An 18,117-nucleotide genomic window follows, 5' to 3' on the forward strand; every position below is an offset into this window, starting at 1 on the left:
GAAAAGAAACTTGGACCGTGCCCTGCCCTGTCCCTGTCCCGCCCAGAAACTTTCGACCTGGCTGCGCATCGATTATAAAACTTTGTGTCCTATCTTGTCTCGGGTATCCTGCGGGACGAAGGGGGGTTCTGGTAGTGCCTGGAATTGGCAAAGTTGTTAAATAATTGCGCTGAGCGTTTACTTGGCCAAACGCTGCTGCTGCTGCCGATGCTTCGCGTATGCTTCATATGGGGGGGTGCTGGGGGGTGTGGCTATAATTCGATGCATGAGGACCCACCCAGTATCAGGCAGGATTAGCAGGCAAAAGTTTGCCCGGCAGCTTAGCGGGTGAGTTAATTGTGCGAATGTCAAGACAAATTGCGTTAATACGGCTCCCAGGCTCTGGGAGGCCAGGCCAGGCCAGGACGGGCCAGGACAACAAGGACCCAAGCACGACGGAAGGCAGCACATGCCTCTCTGTGTCTCTCTGTGTGTCGCTGCATCGTGGGTGTCGCAAAAAGTTTTTAAAAAGTATTTTAAGCAAAATTTATGCAAACCACCAAGGCAAACTGGCAGCCAAAAAGGAAGCAGCAGGCATACCACCCCCCTCCTCCCCTCCCCTACCCCTCTGGGTGGTTGGATATGTGCTTGGGAGCCCTCTGCTAATCCCCGAGTAATCAAAGTTTCGGTAATGTCACAAGAGAGAGAGCGAGCGACAGGCAGCTGAAGGAAAAGCTTGGGGGAAAAAAATGCCAAACGACAGAGAAGGCAGGGGCGGGGGTAGGGGCAGGGGCAGGGCCACTCCTCCTGTTTCGTCCTCTTTGTTTTATTTTTTTTCCCCCTGCTCTTTGTGCGTGGGTGTGTTTGGGGGGGGGTGGGGGGTTTGCTGGGAAAACACTTTTCCAATTAATGAAATCTCTAAACTGCCATAAATTTAGCCGAGCAAATAATTAAATTTCGTTGCCCCTACACAGGCACACACACACGCACACAACAGGCCACAACGACTTGTTGACTTATGGGTGTGTGTGGTGTGGTAGTGTGCGTGTGTGTGTGCGTGTGTGTACGTGGCTGCGGCTGTGTCTGACATTTCTGACCAATTGCGCATTGACCGTCGCCCTTAACGAACCGCAAATGTAGGTGCCTGATGGCCCACACATATTTTTGGTCACAAATTGGCAAGAAACCAAGGCCGAAACATCAGGATTCGAGGCATAAGTTACCCATTAAGGCAGGGGAATCATAAACAAAGCTGCCCCTTATACCAAAGTTCCATTGGCGGCATCTATTGGTGGTGGATGTTCGAAAAATATGGGAAATTTCCTATTAACATTCAGTCATTTATTCATATTTTATTAAATTTCAACGGCTGCCATTGCGACGAGTTTCACTCTGCGGCTAGAGAATGCAAAACATAATACACGAAGTGAGTGGCGCACATGAGGCCTTCTCAAGAGCAAGGCTTTCGCTCTCAAAGCTCGGGCTGCCGAGCCCATGAATCCAACAACAAAAGACATGCTTGTGCGTGACGGAGTTCGTCGCAGCTCAACCCGAGTCCCACAGATGAGACTAGACTGCTCTTAAGTGCAAAAAGCGAGCAAAGATTTGCCTTATCCTCAAAGAATATTTTAAAAGAATTCATATTAAAATGTATTAAAAAGAATTTAAAGATACAAATATTTCATAGATAACGATTGTTTGCCTACTGTTTGCAGAATTTATAAAAAATATGTCCTTTCGCTTAGGGGACACTTGGACAGAGCATAAACGACATACGCATCATCTGGCCTAGAGCATCCCGAGAGCCGCACAAGGATAGTCTCAATTCTGAAGTAAATCTCCTGTGGCCACATTCTTTATGCAATTCAAAAATGCCCGACAAACAACCGATAAAAATCCGTATACCCTCCGCAGAGGTGGGCAGCAATTTTCCTGCTTAATTAACCGCAGCCTGAAAGTGTCTACTGCTGTCTTCGCGGTTAACCTTCGAAAGGCATTAGAAGTCGGCTTAGGGGCTTAGAGGTAGGACTCACCTGGTTGACACTGGCACTCGCCGTGACCTCCGGTCAGTGCTGGACCACCCTCGCCCGCTGCTGCTGCGGCCGCCTCGGCCGCCTGCCGTCGCTGCTGGCGTCGCGTCAGCTGCAGGTGCGAGACATCGCGACGCAGACGATGCAGCTCCCGGCGCACATGCAGCGTCAGGTGCTGGGTGCCGTTGTTGTTGTTGTTTCTGTTGTCCAGAATCTGGGTCTGTTCGGCGGGCCAGTGGAGCAGCTGCTGCTGCTCGAGCCGCAGCTCCAGCTCGACAATGCGGGCGTCCAGCTGCTGGAGGCGCTGCAGCCGCAGCTCCATTCGCGTCTGTCGCACGTTGGCGTACAGGGCGAAGCTGAAGGCGCACAGGCACAGCACATAGCTGGCGATCTGCAGCAAGGACATGAGCTTTATTGTGGGATGAGGTCGCTCCTTGCTGCTGCAGCTAGCAGCTGCCTGATGCTGTTGCTGCTGCTGCTGCTGCTGATCCGGCCTGTCCTGACAGCTCGCGGTGGGGGCTGCCAGGCGACTAGCTGTGCTCGCTGCTGCCGCCGCTGCTGCTGTTGGAGTGGGACCATTGCTGGCCATTTGATTGTGTCCTAGGAGCAGGCACTGCTGCTGTTGCTGCTGCTGTTGCTCTGCCTGGATTTCCACGAGTCCTGCAGCAGCTGGATCTGATTGTGTCCTTGGACTGCCGCTGGGCGGCGCTTTGTGCTTGCGCATGCTGCGTTTAAGATGGAAAGCTGTCCCTCTCTCTCTCTCTCGCTCTCGCTCTCGTCGCTCTCCCTAGGCTTGCCTCCTTGTGGGGCTGCTGCTGCACTTGAGTCTGTTGCCGCTGACGTTGCTGTTGCTGTCACTTGAAGTGTGTCCTTGTGGCATCACACAGAGAAAAGCACAAAAACCACCAGCACAAAACACATATGCGGCAGTCACTGGCTTTGCTCCTTTTTTGGCCAGTGCTGTCGAGTGCTTTCCTATCCACTCTATATCTATCCAATATCCTCTATCTTCTATCCTCTATCCACGTTCTCGATTCTATTTCGTTGCGGTATTTGGCCAGAACATTGCGCTTCTAATGCTGTTGCCCCGTGGTTGCCTGCAACACAGCGGCCATGGAAACCCCCAGCAACAAGCAACAAGAGCTGGAAAAACTTTTGCTCCTCCGCTCCGCTCCGCTCTGCTGGGCCCCGGGGTTTCGCCTTTGTTTTTGTCCTGTCAATCGTTGGAGCAGCTGCCGGTGCTCCTTCTTACTCTTCTTGTTCTTCTTCTTCGTCTTGTCTCCTGCTCGTTGACAACTTCTGGGCTTCCTTGGGTTTCGCACTTGTCCTTTTAGGGCTCTTCACATTGCAACTTGTTTAGTTTTGGTGCCGCTCGTCGCGAATCCGTTCACTTTTCAACTGCAACGACACAAAATGAGAAGAAAAGTGAAAAATAAGTTGGAAAGGACGAAACTTTTTTGTACCATGCGATGGAGGGGACTCGAATTATGTGTCGCCTCCGCCGCATTTTCAATAATCAGCCAGGCTCGGTTGCCACGGTCGGTGGTGGCAGCTCCCTGGCTCTGGTGCTAACTTCGTTTTGAAGTTCACTCAGCCGTGCCCCCCACCCGTTGGGTGCCTGACAACCCCCAAGTACCTCGCAAGACGCGGGCAACCGAAACTTTTTTACTCCGAAAACTTTTTTCTAGCTCAAGTGGCAGCCAGCGGTGGCAGCAACAACTGACAACAAATAAAAAACAAGATGCCGCAAGGGTCGGTTGGGGGGTGGTGAGGGGGGGCGTGGACGAGTATTTGACCCATAGACTTGTCGTGTCAAAAACATTTGTTGCCCCACATGCCACCGCCTGATCAGTAGGGTGGGGGTGTGGCAACAGCAATACAAAAGTCATAAAGTGGAAATTATAGCAAAGAAACAAGAACAAGGGGGTGGGGAAAGGGGGAGGGGGTGGTGGCAACTGAAATGCTCTTTAGAGAAATGAAATGAGCTTGAGAACTTTTTCGTTGCAAGTTGCAAGAAGCATTAAAAGCACAACAACAACAAAATACAGTTTAAAAAGTATCCCAAAAAGTTGACCAATGGCAGAGCAAAACCGAAACTTTTCGAGCAGCAAAAAGTATTCTTTCTCTTATGAAATTATGCGGTAATTAAATTGAAAAAATATATTATTAAATTATACAATTTTAATAGTTTTAAATATGTTCAATTTTATGTGTGGTTTTTTCCACTCAAAGCTGGGGTTTTTTTAAACTGAAGCTCTCATAAAACTCAAAAACAAACCCCCCCCCAGGAGCCCCACCGCCTAAGCCGCAAAAAAACGAAACGAAAATTGAGCCAAGCCGGAAAAAACAAAAGCATAAAAGTCAAAAGGCCAATATCAAACGGAGGCAGCGGCAACGGGTCGAGAAACCACAACAACAATAACCGCATAGCCCCCCCTCCAAGAGCCCCCCAGCTCAATGGAATGTTTGGAACACCCTAATAAAACTAATTGAAAGTCTTGTGCGCTCTGAAGCCAATAATGGCCAAATGAAGATGATGATGATGATGCCGCCGCCGCTGTCTGGAAAACAAGAACAACAAAGGCCAGAGCAGTGGAATTGGCAATGGAAAGATCCCATGCACGGACTTAAGCGCTGACATTGCAATTGGCTCTGTCTCCAGTTCGATTTCGATTTTAAACATTGTGGAAGCCAAAAGGTTAATGCGGGGAGTGCGGGGTGGGGGCAAACTCAATATAAAATAAATTGATTTAAAATTTCAACAATTTGGTGCGCAGCTTTTGTCAATTACGTGAGGGAGAGGCACACAGAGAGAGAGAGAGAAAAGAGTCCAATGACTTGGGACTCTGCGCTACGAAGTATGCTATGGATTCCCTCCCGCAAATTGAATTATGCTGCACAAGTGTGAGTGCGGGAGAGTGTGCGAGTGGCTGGCATAGCCACTTAGTATGGCCATATTGATAGTGTGTGTCTGTGTGTCCATCTGGCAATTGAAAAATTTGATTTCGAATTGAAATGCAAATCAAGCGAAAATTCAATGGCCTCAGCCGGACCGAACGGCAGGACGTTTTGGGGGGCCACAAATGAAATCCCATCCTGTTTTATTTGTTCCATTCAAGAGGCAAAAAGCTTTCTAAGCCCGGCACAATGTTGGGTTAAGTGCCACACGTACTCGCATGTGTGTGTGTGTGTGTAGTGGTGGATGGTCAATGGCTGTAAAAAGCTCAATTGCAATGCATTCAAAAGGATTATTGTCCTTATTTATTTTGCTAAATTTATTCGTTACGCACAAATGCGCAAAATCAACCCGAAAAAGGGCCAAAATCAGGCAGCAGGCATGTCAAACAAAACACACACAAAAATCAAAGCAAATAAACAATAAAAATAATCGGGGCCGTTAGCAGCACATGTGCATTTTTCATCATCGTCACAGCCATGGTAGTCGCTTGCTTGCCGCTAAATCCAAAGCCAACAACTTTGTTGCTGCCACAGCGACAGCTTCGTCTGGGGCCAGGACCAGGACCAGGACCCGGACCAGGGCGAGGCAATAAATAGTTGTCGTGCCATAAGAAAAATGCAAGAAGTGTTTAAGTTTTCCGTCGTTCCTGCCCACTCGGAACCCCCCCACCCCCCCTGCCACACAAAAGTGAAGCGTCATTTCCTTCCACTCCTTCTGCTCCTTTTTCTCCTTACTGCTCCATCATTTAAATTGAAAAAAAGTGGGAAAAAAACACGCTGAAGTGCCAGTAGAAGTTCCTTGAAGGCTGCGGGGGCGGAACGGATTGGAAAAAACTTTCGATTTTGGGGCACACAGAAGCCATGGGGCGACCCATTTCAGTTTTTATTAAGGGGCAGACGCCGCAGCATCCCCAAAACAGAAGTTGCATTCAATCAATTGAAAGCGGCACTTGATATGGTTTTTTGCCACAAAAATGGTTTAAATGGAGGGAATTTTCATCATAAGAGTTGCCACCTTTCCTGCCATCGAGTATTCATCGTTATCCCCTAACATTTCTTCGGGTTATGCGATGTTTTCAGTTTGTATTCGGGTTTTTATGTCCGCTCTTTAGTTTACGATGAAATAATGCATAACACTTTGCCACAAGCAATCTTGGCTTCAGTTTTAATGTTTTTCTTACAAAACCAAGAGGGGGATGCGATATATATACGATATATATACACGATATATGTTTGTGTGTGTGTGTGTGCGCGTTGTTTGCTGTTTTCCTATCATTTTTACAGCTTGTTCTTGGCTGCTGATGTGGCTCCTTGTTCATTCTTCTCTCTCCCCTTTTTGTCGTTTTCTTGCCCCCAGGCTGCTGCTGCCCCTGCCCCTGCCACATACAAACTATTAGTGCAACTCATTGTTGGAAGGCGTCTTTGTACTTTTATGTATCCAACCGGGGATGGCAGGGCGGAGTGGGGCGGAGAGGGGGAGAAGTTAGAAGTTGCCCTTGGGAGAAATTACTTAATTTTGGAATTTCAATTTAGCACTTAGACAGGAAACATGGCAATGTGGAGCCCGGAAAGGACCCTCCTGCGTCCGTATTGGCATGGTCTGTGGCATGTGCCACACGCGTGTGTGTCTGCTTGTAAAAATCCAGCGCTTACACATGCTGTGACTCCGAAAAATGTCCGGAATTTCGGTACACGCAATGTCTTTGCCTTTTGTTTACACATCGCCCCTCTCTGATTTCTCTCAGGACTAGTAGGTGGAGTCTGTTGCACAAACAGCTTGGAGTATGCTCTTCCTGGCATCTCTCTAGACACTCGCACATTCCTTTTTATTTGATTTCAGTTAGGTATTTATCCAAGCAATGTCGTGTCACAATTAACTGCCAGCCAGCCCCCGGGCCTCCAGGCCCCCCGTGGAATGCCTTCGCCTTAACCAACTCTAATGAGTGTCCTTTCTTCTCTATTTACAGCTGCCACACACACACGCGCACACACGCACACAGGAGAAAGTCACACCTTCCCCGCCGCACAGACTGCACTTTGCACACTGTGTGGCAGGCAGGCAGGCAGGCAGGCACTCGCCTGAGTTTGCTTAACAGTGTAAAGTTACACGCAACTAAGCACTTAACTGCATAAAAGCTCGAGCACAGAAGGCAGGGGGTGGCAGGGGGTGGCAGGGGGTGGCAGGGGACGTCAAAGAGGCAGGCAGCCAGGTGGCAGAGTTCCTGGTTTCAGGGCAGCCTTGGACTTGCAACAGTTGACTTTGCGTGAGTTTTTATGAATGAGTAGAGTTGAGGTTTGGCGGGGATGGGGAGGGGGAGGGGGAGGGTGGAAGCAACAAATGTAAATCCGCGACCCCCGTTGAAAGGTCGTCCCAAGGCAAGGGCTGCCCGCCGTCTGACCAAAGCCGCAGGGCCCTCCCTGTCGTCTGACGTCTGCCGTCTGCCGCCTGCCGTCTGTAGCATGTCAGAACTTAGGCGCAAATTGAGGCGCAGGCAGCGGAGGAGGACAGAGGATAGACCGAAGAACATTAAGCGCCGTCCGTCCGGGCTGCGGCTGGACAAGGGACAAGGGACAAGGCAGCTCCAATGTAAACAGACACACAGCTGGACATTCGAGCTCCAAGCCAGTGTCCGTGGGTCTGTCTGGGGCTCTTCGTCTCTGTGTGTTTGTGGTCTCTGTGTGTGGGGGGGCCAAAGGCAAAGGCTAGCAGCAGTTGCCCATCAATTGTGCCCTGATCTCTGCTACGGCCACCAAGGCATGGAAAAGCGCTTAAAGATTGGTTTGCAACCTGATCTAAAAATGGCCATAAATCGTTGGAAATAAAAGGGAAAATATGTAAAGAAATAAATGTAATACAGTTAAATCTCTATGGAAGGGAAATACTCGGAAAAACAGGAAATTGTCAGAACTCATCATCAATGGCACAGCCTCTGAGGATTACAAAATTATGGGCTAATCCCCTGCAAAAGGACAGGAGAGACATGACCCGAGTGACCCCATACCTCTGGCACGTACACGACGGAGGGTTGGGACCGTGACCACCTCTCGCCGTGAAAACATTGCAATATTTAACAGGGATTTGTCCAAGAATGTCCCAAAATGCGAGTATAATTAATAGTAAACTGTTTCGGCAGCTATCGGAGTCATCAACCAGCCACAGGAGGGGACCAGCTGTCGGGCCATTTAAATTTTCACATAAGGTTTTTCCTTTGCTTTTGCTAGACTTTTTGGCTTGGTTGGGCATTTAAGGAATTTTTCCTGGCAGCAGCAGCAACCTGTCGGCTGCTCCAACTCGTATCCTCTTCCCTCTTTCTCTTTTTCTGTCTCTCTCTCTCTCTGTCTCTGGCTCTGTCTCTGTGTCTCTGTCATTGGTTGGTAATTTTTCACTGGCTGACAAGATGTCGCCGTCACTGGCGTTGTCGTCTGCCGGCTGTCCTTCCCTCGGCCCGGCCCTGTCTCCTTTGCCGCTGTGCTGCATAATTGCTTTGTGGTTAAAGGATTATATACTTTTTTTTACCAGCTACGCCCTGCTCTGGCACTGCTCCTGCCTGCTGCTGACTCACTCAAGACAGAGTTGGTCCTCGTCGTCGTTTGCCATCACTAAGCCGACGGCTTGCGCTGATTTGGGCTTAAATGCATTCGGCTCATTTAATTTTGCAGTGCACCGCAGAAACTCGCTTCCTTTTGATACCCTGTCTTTACACAGAGAGGGGTAAGAATTTAAGAATTTAAGCTGGTAAATCCTACAACTCCTAAAAGCATCCTCAAATTCTCCTTTTAAAGAATCTTCCAGCCCAAAAACCAACATTTTTTAGGGTATTTTTGTGGACTTTAGTGCCGGTAGACCTTTTTTTTAGTTGGGTGTTGCTGGTCTCCCTTTCCAGTGCTGCTGCTGCTGTCTCACAAATTATATAATTAAGTTAAAGTGAGTGGCGGTTGCTGTGTGGCTGGCAATTTACGAGCAGCTTCCAGTCTCCAACCTCCAGCCTCCAAGTCGGAGTGAGAGTGAGACAGAGACAGCGATACCCACTCATCCTGCCGCCGCCCCCCCTTTCGTATATGCACGCTAATTTCTTAATTTTCACCTTCCGCTTAGGGCAGAGCGGACGTGGACGATTCCCCAACGATTCCCAACCCCAAAAATAGCATTTCCGTATTTCCGTGTCTATCATGACTTTTATTGTTATGTTCAGCAGCAGCAGAGTCCGAATCGACTGCCTGCAATGACTGTTATAAGCAGCCGCCGCACCGTGGCACGATGGTGGTTTTGAACCCCAAACCAGTTACAGTTTGCGGGTACCATTCTCCCATGCCCATACTTCTGGTCCAGAGCGAGAGCGAGGGCCATGCCCTGCTGCCCAATCCCCCCACCCATTCGGCTGATTGCTGTTCATTCGCGCGTTAAATGTGACGAAGAGGTCGAAGGGAAGTCGAAGTGGATGATGCTGTGTGCCCCAACCCTATCACCAACACCATCGCCATCTCCCATCTTCCTTCCCCTCCTACCCGTTCAACTATACTTTTGCTGGACTATTCTTTGGATCTCTGGGCGTTTTGTGTTCAATTTAGCGTCATAATTTCGTTTATTGGATGGCCTGCGACAGCGTTTCGTTTACTTTCTGGACAGTGGACACCCCCCCGGCCCCCGGCCCCTCGCGGCCCCTCCTGTCAAGTGTTCTTGTTGAGTTCATCAAAATTGTCGCTAGCTACGATGACATCCACTTAACGCAATTTTCACTGCTGCGAGCAGAAGCACCAAAAAGCAGCAGCAGCCGAGCCGCCACTCCACTTGACAGTCATTCATTCAAGCTGCCGCTAAGCATCCATCCATCCATTCATTCATTCATTCATTCATTCATTCACTTGCTCATTCACTCACTCATTTCACACCATTTACAGTTAGAATTAATGTTTGTTTGCGCCTGCTGCTGTCACCCGCATGCCCGCCGCCAGATTGCCAGGAGGGGTCGGTAGGGTCAGGGGTTGAGAGCTGCCAGAAGGACATCAAAGAGGTCTGTTCACCGGAAAAGGAGCAACCTAAGCTTATCTTAAAGCTGCAAAATGCTTGAATATTTCATAATAGGCCCCGAGACCTTAGAGTTCATAAAAATGTGTAGTAGAATGCCCCCGAGGATAGCGACGCGACCCCCGAAGAGGCCTCCTGGGAGCATAATGAAAAGGGTCGAGCCAAAAGCGCAACCTTCGCCAGATCATAAATGAATGTTTTTGCTACAGAATTTACACCTACACAACATAGAGTCGGGGGGACGGCAGGGAAGGCAACCTGCTGGAGGCATGTCTGGCATGCTCGTGGCCTGTGGCAGGCATTTTAGCCCATAAAGTATCTTGAATATTTGAGCAAGGTGTGTCAGTAATTTAAGGGTCCTCCCCCCCGGGGATGGCTGGCTGGCTGGCTGGGACTGGGGCTTCATTAGATGTCCGCTGCAACTTCATTTGCCGGGGCATAAAAAGCATACAAATCGCCAAGACCTGGTCACTCTGCCAACTGGTTTGATGCCAATTTGTTGTTGCGGGAATACTGCAGGAGCTTAAGGCTAGGCAGGCGACGACGGCAGAATTTCAATGTTTATTTTTTGCCCGTATGTTAATCTATTTTTTTATGCGCTTTGCCCGGCCATTCGCCTAAAAGCAAGCTGATTTTTTGTGTTCCTATTTTGTCCGTCGGTGGGCGGTGCGGAGCTGCTTTTGATTTGATTTCCTTTTCGTTTCGCATTTGTGGGCTCTGTTTTTTGGGTTGGTTTTTGGGAACAGCCCAACAACGTATTTCGGTTTTTGTTTTCTTTTGTCATCCTGTCGGTCGTCCAACCCCCTTATTTTGTTGTTGTTTTTTTTTTGTCAACGTTTTGCATACAAAGCACACACACACACACACACCCATGCAGCCCGCTCTGCTGCACAACCGTGTGTGTATGGAAAACAAGGTAAAAACAACAGCCCGACTATAAGATACCCGCTACTCGGCAACTACTTAGCCAAACAGCAGGAAAAAACAAACCAAAGGAGTCTTAGGAGATATCTGCATATGTCTTGAATAGATTTCCATATTATAAACATTTTTATGCGATGAAATAAGATACCAAAGGAGTCTTAGGAGATATCTGCATATGTCTTTAATAGATTTCCATATTATAAACATTTTTATGCGATGAAATAAGATACCAAAATAAAGATGCTAATGATGTCAATATGTCAATGTCAAGTGCAGTCACGAATAGTGGAACTTCCATCGGTCTCTGAGTCTCTTAATCCAAGATCCAGGAGCTTCTTAAAACGTACACAATTGATGCCTTTCAAGACACTACTCCATATACCCCTTGCACTCTTCCAGTACCTGGTATAATAAATGAACATGACCGATTCGTGTGCATATGTGTTTGCGCGGTACTGGTGGGCGACCCGACCCCCGCTTATTATAATCAAACAGTTTGTTTGGTTCACCTTTTACATACTTTGCGCCGCCTGCACCTCTTTGCCGAGGATGGAGGAGGATGGTGGATGGATGGTGCTGCTGCTGCTGCTTGCTGCTTGCTGCGGAGGCTGGATGCTGGGATAATGGGATGCTGTTGCTTTATGCCCTGCTGGCTGGCGGCGTTTCTTTTTTCCTTTCGCTTTGCACTTCACCTTCGAGCTGTTTTAAGCACTTAACATAATTTAATTTCGACAAAATACAGCAACTATAAATTTCTACTTCTTGCACTTCACAAACACTGCGTGCTGTTGTCGGGTGTGTTGCTTTTGTCACAACTTTGTTTTGCTGCTTCTGGGCTTAAAACATTTCCTTGCTGCTTTCTTTTCCTTCTATAAACAACAACAAGGTAACGAAAACTCGCGTCGAAGAGAGAGATTCCGAAAATCGCGCGAATGAAGCTTTTGTCGTCGCCCCTTTCAAAACACGTCCGCACGCGTTTTCCGTAACTTGTTCGATGACGCGCGATGCAACCGCTCGGTTTGAATTTGTTTGAATTTTGATAATATTGTGAGCAGTGTAACCATGGAGCCATTGATAAAATATACCGCCCGACCCGCAGAAATATACCAAACTATACGGTCTCATTTGAAAAATATACCGTAAATATACTGACGAATTCCAGTTATACTATACATATTCCTCGTTTTTCATATTCCGTCGAATATTCTCAGCTATATAGATCTCTCAGTTTTGCACAGATAATTTTATATGATTTCTGAATCAATTTTGATTAGGATTAACTACTTTTAAGTACTTGCATGTTTTTTATTTTCACAAAAACAAGGTTTCAACAAAAATGTTCTATAATCGCAGAGTGTGACGTAAATGTTGCTGGTATTTTCAGACTCATTTGTTGTCGACCAGGGTATGGGCATTTGTATACCCTATTTTGTTAATATTATATTAAGATACTGTTTTCCAAGCTGCTTTCAAATGTAATTAATAAAGGCCTTGTTTTAGATTGCATTTTTTTGGTCTATTAACGCATTTGATTAGTTATTTGTATATAAAACCTGATCCCTGTATCGATTCTTTGTCTCTGTAAGAAGACAACTAATTGCAAAATATCGTTTAAAATAGAGACTGACTAGTTTGTGCATTAATTAGAGCCTGGGATGACACACATTTCCGTAATTCTATATCATCCATTTCCCCCAGGGTATGTGATCATGGAATTAGCAACATGTTTGTGTATGGAATGGGACTCATTGTTGCAAAAGCGAACTGCGGCGAATAAAAATTTTGGTGAAGACCAGTGTGACCCTCAGAACAGCACCGAAATATACGGTCTCATTTTCAAAATATACCGATAAATTATTCATATTCCTTATTTTTGATGTTCCGTCGAATATTACTTGCTAAATAGATCTCTAAGCCCTGCCCACATAATTTTATCGGATTAATGAACCTATGTTCCACTTGACTGGTTTATTTTAAATACTTGCTTTTATTGGATTTTGCCGAAAAAAAGGATTTAGCGAAAAATTGTCCAACAAAAACACCGCCGCAATGTTGTCATGCCAATGTTGCTGGTATTTAAAGACTTGTTGCTTGTCATGCAGAGTATGGGCATTCGTATACCCTATTTCGTTATATTTCTATAGAGATACTGTTTTCCAAAGTGTTTTAAAACGTGATTAATAAAAAAATTGTCTCAAATTGATATGTTTGAATGCATTTGATTAGTTTCTTGCACATATATATACAGATCTCGATACCAACTCTTGGTCTCTGTAAGAAGACCACTACCTTCACTACCTTGAAATACTTTTAAAACAGAGACTGAACAGAGGTTCTGCATTCATGAGAGCCTGGGATGACAAACATTTCCGCAATTCTATAATATCCGTTTCCCGATTGTACTTATGGCAGCTATACGAAAGATTAAAAAATCATGTCCTTATAGTTTTAGCTCGATTTCAATTAAGTGAAATATGTAGTTACTTAAGCAGTAATTAGTGTTATCATTTGTGTACAATTTACTTACTATATACGGGAAAAGGCTAAATTAGAATAAAAGTTTTAATACGCACCTTCCTTTTGGTTGCACTGAGTTCGAGCTCGATTGCACTGTTCGGTTCGGTTCGATTCGGTTCGATTCAGACACCCACCAAGGAGTGGTAACAGAGAAAAGATATGATCAACCGGTAGACCGGTTAGATAGTATCGTATATGCAGTACATTATCAATTGCGAGCATGACTCAAAAGAAGAATTAATAAAAAAAGGTGGATTAAAGAGGTCGGTAAAAATACAAAATCCTGTGAAAATTCGTAGAATTCTCTTTTCAATTCTATAATTTGTGCAGATATAAGCGCTGTGGATTCCAAATAAAAAATATAAGCCTTTAAAGAACCACAAAATCGCAGATTTTGAATTTAAATTAAAAGATTTGCCGGGTATATTGCAAAATCCAAGTATGAGGAAGTGATCTAACAATACTCAGCCCAGGCCTACAACCCTATTTGTATCTAGTGGTAGCAAAGTTTTATTGTTGTGTTACATTTTCGCCAGATTGAACTTCCAATTCATTTGCTCTCTTGAGCGCTTTCTTAGGGTACACTCAACTCCACTCAACTCACGGCACACACGGTACACGGTATACACGCCACAACAAGCACCCTTCTTGCATGCCACTTTTCGGGGTGCCATACTCATTTCCGGTTTCCGTTACTTTGTGTGCGTGAAATATTTGAATTTCGTGGCAAAGTTTGGCGCCCTCCGACTTTGACAATTTGCGCATCTGAAAATTATTGAAAACACATTAAGCTCCAGCCAACAGGCGACCGACGACGGGGATGACACTTTGGCGGATGTTGGCAATTTCCATTTTCCGACTTTTCTCCCCCATGTTGCTGTGCGTGGGCGTGACTGGCTCGTCATCCAAATCAAATTGTCTCGTGCAATGGAAAACCAATTTTATTTGCTGCCAATTGCCGGCAATGAACATAACTTCCCCTGGAGCAGGCTAATCAACATTCAAACTTCACAAAGAACAGAAGGCCCACGAAAGAGACCTCGAACTTTGGAGAGTGCGAGAGTGCGGGACTGCCTTGCTGATAACAAGACGGCGTCCGCGAGGGTGGCGGCGGTTGCATTGATTAGATAAGGGAAATTAACTGGAGAGGGAGCTTTTTGGAAGTTAGAACCTAATCGGCGCTTAGTCACAGGCTGCCATTGCCCCAGCGCAGACACAGAAATGGACGACACGGACTTTTCGCTCTTCGGCCAGAAGAACAAGCACAAGAAAGACAAAGCGGATGCCACACAGATCGCCAAGACGCCCACATCGGAGGCGGATCTGAAGCGCATCATCATCTCCAGGCCCACCGTCGATGACACCTACGAGAACTGTCAACGCGCCGGCATCGCGGTGATACTCAATCACAAGGACGTCAAGGGGCAGAAGCAGCGCGTGGGCACCGAACGGGATCGCGATGACATGCAGCACACCCTGCAGACCTTTGGCTTCGATGTGAGGACCTACAACGATCTGACCTTCTCCGATATCAACGATATGCTCAAAGAGGGTGAGTACTCTTCAAGCCACTCTGAAGGATCAGAGCTAACGTCTTCGTCTGTAACTTTTAGTGGCACGCGAGGATCATAGCGATAATGATTGCTTCGTTCTCGTTGTCATGTCCCATGGCACTGAGGGCAAGGTCTATGCCAAGGACATGTCCTATCCGGTGGAGCGGCTGTGGAACCCCTTCCTGGGCGACAACTGCAAGACCCTGAAGAACAAGCCGAAGCTCTTCTTCATACAGGCCTGCCGTGGCGAGAATCTGGAGAAGGCAGTGGAGTTCACCTCCTTCGCGGTGATGACCAGATCTCTGGCCCCCGCCGAAGCGGCGCCGGTCCAACCGATTACGTATGCCATACCCAGCACGGCGGACATGCTCGTCTTTTACTCCACCTTCGACAGTGAGTTCCTGGGAGCTCCCCCATTCCCCATCGTCCAACCCGTCTGATTTCTGTTTATTTCTTTTAGAATTTTTCTCATTTCGCAATGTGGACGATGGCTCGTGGTTTATTCAGAGTTTGTGCCGAGTCCTGGACATGGCCGCCTTTAACGAGGCTGGCCAACCCGACGGCGTCGATCTGCTGCGCCTGCTGACCGCCGTCAACAGGAAGGTGGCCTACGAGTACCAGTCGAATACGAAGAACGAGGCCCTCAACCAAATGAAGGAAATGCCCAACTTTATGTCCACACTCACCAAAACTTTCCAATTGCGTGTGAAGCCAAAGACCTGAGCACGAAATCACCGCCAGCACGGAGCTGACTCAGATCCCGACGGAGGGCGGGAGCCGAACAGCAAACACAAGCCTTCCCACAAAGTAAAAAGTAACAATGTTTGCAATTTGTTTATAAATATATACACATGTCTGAGTAGCTATCGATCGCACTTATCAGGAACTGGCTTAGTGCCCCTGGGAGCGATGATAACGAGCGTGTCGTGGCTACGATTGATTTCCAGCAGATAGAAAGGTTTCGCCGAAACGCGAAATGCAGCCTTGCCCTGCATTAGAGAGTCCCTTAGGGTCCTTAGTTGCCCGGAACATGTCACGACTGCCGCACGTTTGCGGACTCTGCCTGCTCCTCTGGCTCTGGCAGCTGTTGGCGCTGGCGCCCTTCAGCTACAGCCGGGGCAGAGGAGCCCGTTGCCGCCGCCTGCTGACCCTGAGCGGTGTCCTGCGATGGCTCCTCCTGATTGGGCTGGCCCCCCTGATGCTGTGGAAGAGCGCGGCCATGTACGATGCCACCAATGTGCGGCACTCGATGATCTTCAAGAACATTGCCCTGGCCGCCATGACGGGCGATGTTTTCATCTCGCTGGCCCTGTTGGGCGCCCACCTCTGGCATCGTCGGGGATTGGCCAGGCTGCTGAACGGCCTGGCGCAGCTCCACCGCAAACGGAAGCTGGGTTGGGGCTCAACGCTGCTGCTGTGGTCCAAGCTCCTGCTCTCGCTGTACGAACTCCTCTGCAATGTGCCCTTCCTGCAGGGGGCGGGAAGTCGTCTGCCCTGGACCCAGCTCCTGGCCTACGGGGTCCAGCTGTATGTGCAGCATGTGAGCAGCGTCTATGCGAATGGGATATTCGGTGGCATGCTGCTGCTCCTGGCCAGCCTGGACCACCTGGAGCAGGAGTCGCCGGCTCTGGCTCGGCTCCTGAAACGCGAGCGCGGCTGGCTCCGCCTCTCCGCGAGCTTTGTGGATCTCTTTCAGTTGGGCATCTTTCTGCTGGTCATCGGCTACTTCGTCAACATTCTGGCCAACATGTACGCCTACATGTCGTACTTTGTCTCGCAGCACGGCGTACCGCTGACCATCTCCAACTACTGTCTGATTGTCACCATCCAGCTGTATGCTCTCATCTTGGCAGCCCATCTCTGCCAGGTGCGGCACGGTCGTCTGCGTCAGCGATGCCTGGAATTGGGTTATCTCCCGCCAGAATTAACCCATCATCAGGTGGGTGGTAGACGGTGGGGGAAAGTCTTTAATTCTCCCTCTCTCTCTTTGCAGGCCATGGCGGGGACACCGTTTCCCCTGTTCGCACCCTTGGACAGCCTTAAGTTCTCCGTTTTGGGTCTATTCACCTTGGATCATGCTTTCTGGCTTTTCCTGGTCTCGTATGCCATGAACTTTATTGTCATTATTTTGCAGTTCAGTCTGGAGAACATGCAGCATGCGGATGATAACTGAATCAAGCAATTTCTTTAGCTGCAACACACGTGATATATTATGTACTCAAACTCGAATCTGCATGAATCTACTGAATATCTGCAATCAAAATAATGTCTTAGTCCCCGAAATACGTACAACACGAGTATAAATAAATAAATTTATGTTCAAATTATTTGTTTGCTCTAAATTTTGGCGGTTTTCAAATACACATTCCATATAGTCGACAAAATCCACATGTTTAAATAATTGCGGTTTTAGATAGAGTTGCCAGTCTGTTGCTTGGTGCATGCATTTGCTAAATGGTTGCAGCACCAGCTATGCTGCTGCTCGACACTTACTTAATTCGCAGCATTTGTCTTGGCAACATCTTCGCATTTACGAAATTCGCAACATTCTTCTAGAAACATTCGCGAGCGATATTCTGAACTAGTTCTGAATTAGATGCGCTCAAAAAAGGTTTAAATTTAAAAAATGGTTTTAAATGTGTTAAATAATACATAGATTCAAAGAACATAGAAAGAAGTATAGAATAAATCTGGTCGATGGATTCGTCGCAATAAGTTATATGTATTCTTGATAGCTGGGTCGATTAAGCCGTAGACAGATATGAATGTCTGCCCATCTTGTGTAACGCCTAAGAGCTAGAGGAACCATCCGGGGAACCAACCATAACCATCCAGGGCTGTTGTGAATGCCACAGATTTTCGCCATTTGAGGAGGCAGTAAAGGGCTTGACCAAATTGGCCATATCCTTGAAGCAGTATGATACCACAGGGGCCTGTTGTGGGACCATAGGGCATGACCATATCCTCAAATCTACTTACTATACAGAGTTCCATATCCAAATGAGGATGACGAAAACCCCGTAAATCTGGTAAATGTTATTCGATCGCAGTACAAATTGATGATTCGGGAAGAAGGGGCCCTCTAATTCAAATCGATAACATAACTATCCACATACGTAAGTGCAGTCCC

General features: G+C 47.5%; 3 protein-coding genes across 6 annotated transcripts in view; 2 read left to right on the top strand and 1 right to left on the bottom strand.

Moving 5' to 3' along the window:
• Positions 1 to 11,932, bottom strand: part of LOC6598604 (collagen alpha chain CG42342) — a 63,640-nt gene extending 51,708 nt beyond the window's left edge. For 2 of the 4 annotated variants that reach the window (XM_026994698.1, XM_026994696.1), the window contains exons 1-2: positions 11,427 to 11,930; positions 2,013 to 3,407 (exon numbers count right to left, since the gene is read on the bottom strand). In XM_026994698.1, the coding sequence (XP_026850499.1) occupies positions 2,013 to 2,733 (721 nt within the window). In that variant the 5' untranslated portion in view covers positions 2,734 to 3,407; positions 11,427 to 11,930. Of the gene's footprint in view, positions 1 to 2,012; positions 3,408 to 11,426 lie in introns of all 4 variants that reach the window. The other 2 variants (XM_026994699.1, XM_026994697.1) reach the window with 2 other exon arrangements.
• A 2,700-nt stretch (positions 11,933 to 14,632) lies between these two features.
• LOC6598605 (caspase-3) lies at positions 14,633 to 15,849 on the top strand. The gene is made up of 3 exons (XM_002023814.2): positions 14,633 to 14,986; positions 15,048 to 15,380; positions 15,448 to 15,849. The coding sequence occupies exons 1-3, from the start codon at positions 14,656 to 14,658 to the stop codon at positions 15,708 to 15,710; spliced, it is 927 nt and encodes a 308-aa protein (XP_002023850.1). The 5' UTR covers positions 14,633 to 14,655; the 3' UTR covers positions 15,711 to 15,849.
• Positions 15,850 to 16,017: 168 nt separating this feature from the next.
• On the top strand, positions 16,018 to 17,215 carry LOC6598606 (putative gustatory receptor 89a). The gene is made up of 2 exons (XM_002023815.2): positions 16,018 to 16,926; positions 16,981 to 17,215. The coding sequence occupies exons 1-2, from the start codon at positions 16,018 to 16,020 to the stop codon at positions 17,158 to 17,160; spliced, it is 1,089 nt and encodes a 362-aa protein (XP_002023851.1). The 3' UTR covers positions 17,161 to 17,215.
• Positions 17,216 to 18,117: the final 902 nt, after the last annotated feature.

This window comes from Drosophila persimilis, unplaced genomic scaffold (genome assembly GCF_003286085.1).
Source record: "Drosophila persimilis strain 14011-0111.01,24,50 unplaced genomic scaffold, DperRS2 tig00000000-arrow-pilon, whole genome shotgun sequence".
Taxonomy (NCBI): Eukaryota; Metazoa; Arthropoda; class Insecta; order Diptera; family Drosophilidae; genus Drosophila; species Drosophila persimilis.

Excerpts from the sequence above, each read along its gene's own strand:
- LOC6598605 (XM_002023814.2), top strand. The coding sequence starts at position 14,656 with ATGGACGACACGGACTTTTCGCTCTTCGGCCAGAAGAACAAGCACAAG. Across the intron at positions 14,987-15,047 it reads CAACGATATGCTCAAAGAGG|TGGCACGCGAGGATCATAGC; the intron begins GTGAGTACTCTT and ends TGTAACTTTTAG. Across the intron at positions 15,381-15,447 it reads CTTTTACTCCACCTTCGACA|AATTTTTCTCATTTCGCAAT; the intron begins GTGAGTTCCTGG and ends TATTTCTTTTAG.
- LOC6598606 (XM_002023815.2), top strand. The coding sequence starts at position 16,018 with ATGTCACGACTGCCGCACGTTTGCGGACTCTGCCTGCTCCTCTGGCTC. Across the intron at positions 16,927-16,980 it reads CAGAATTAACCCATCATCAG|GCCATGGCGGGGACACCGTT; the intron begins GTGGGTGGTAGA and ends CTCTCTTTGCAG.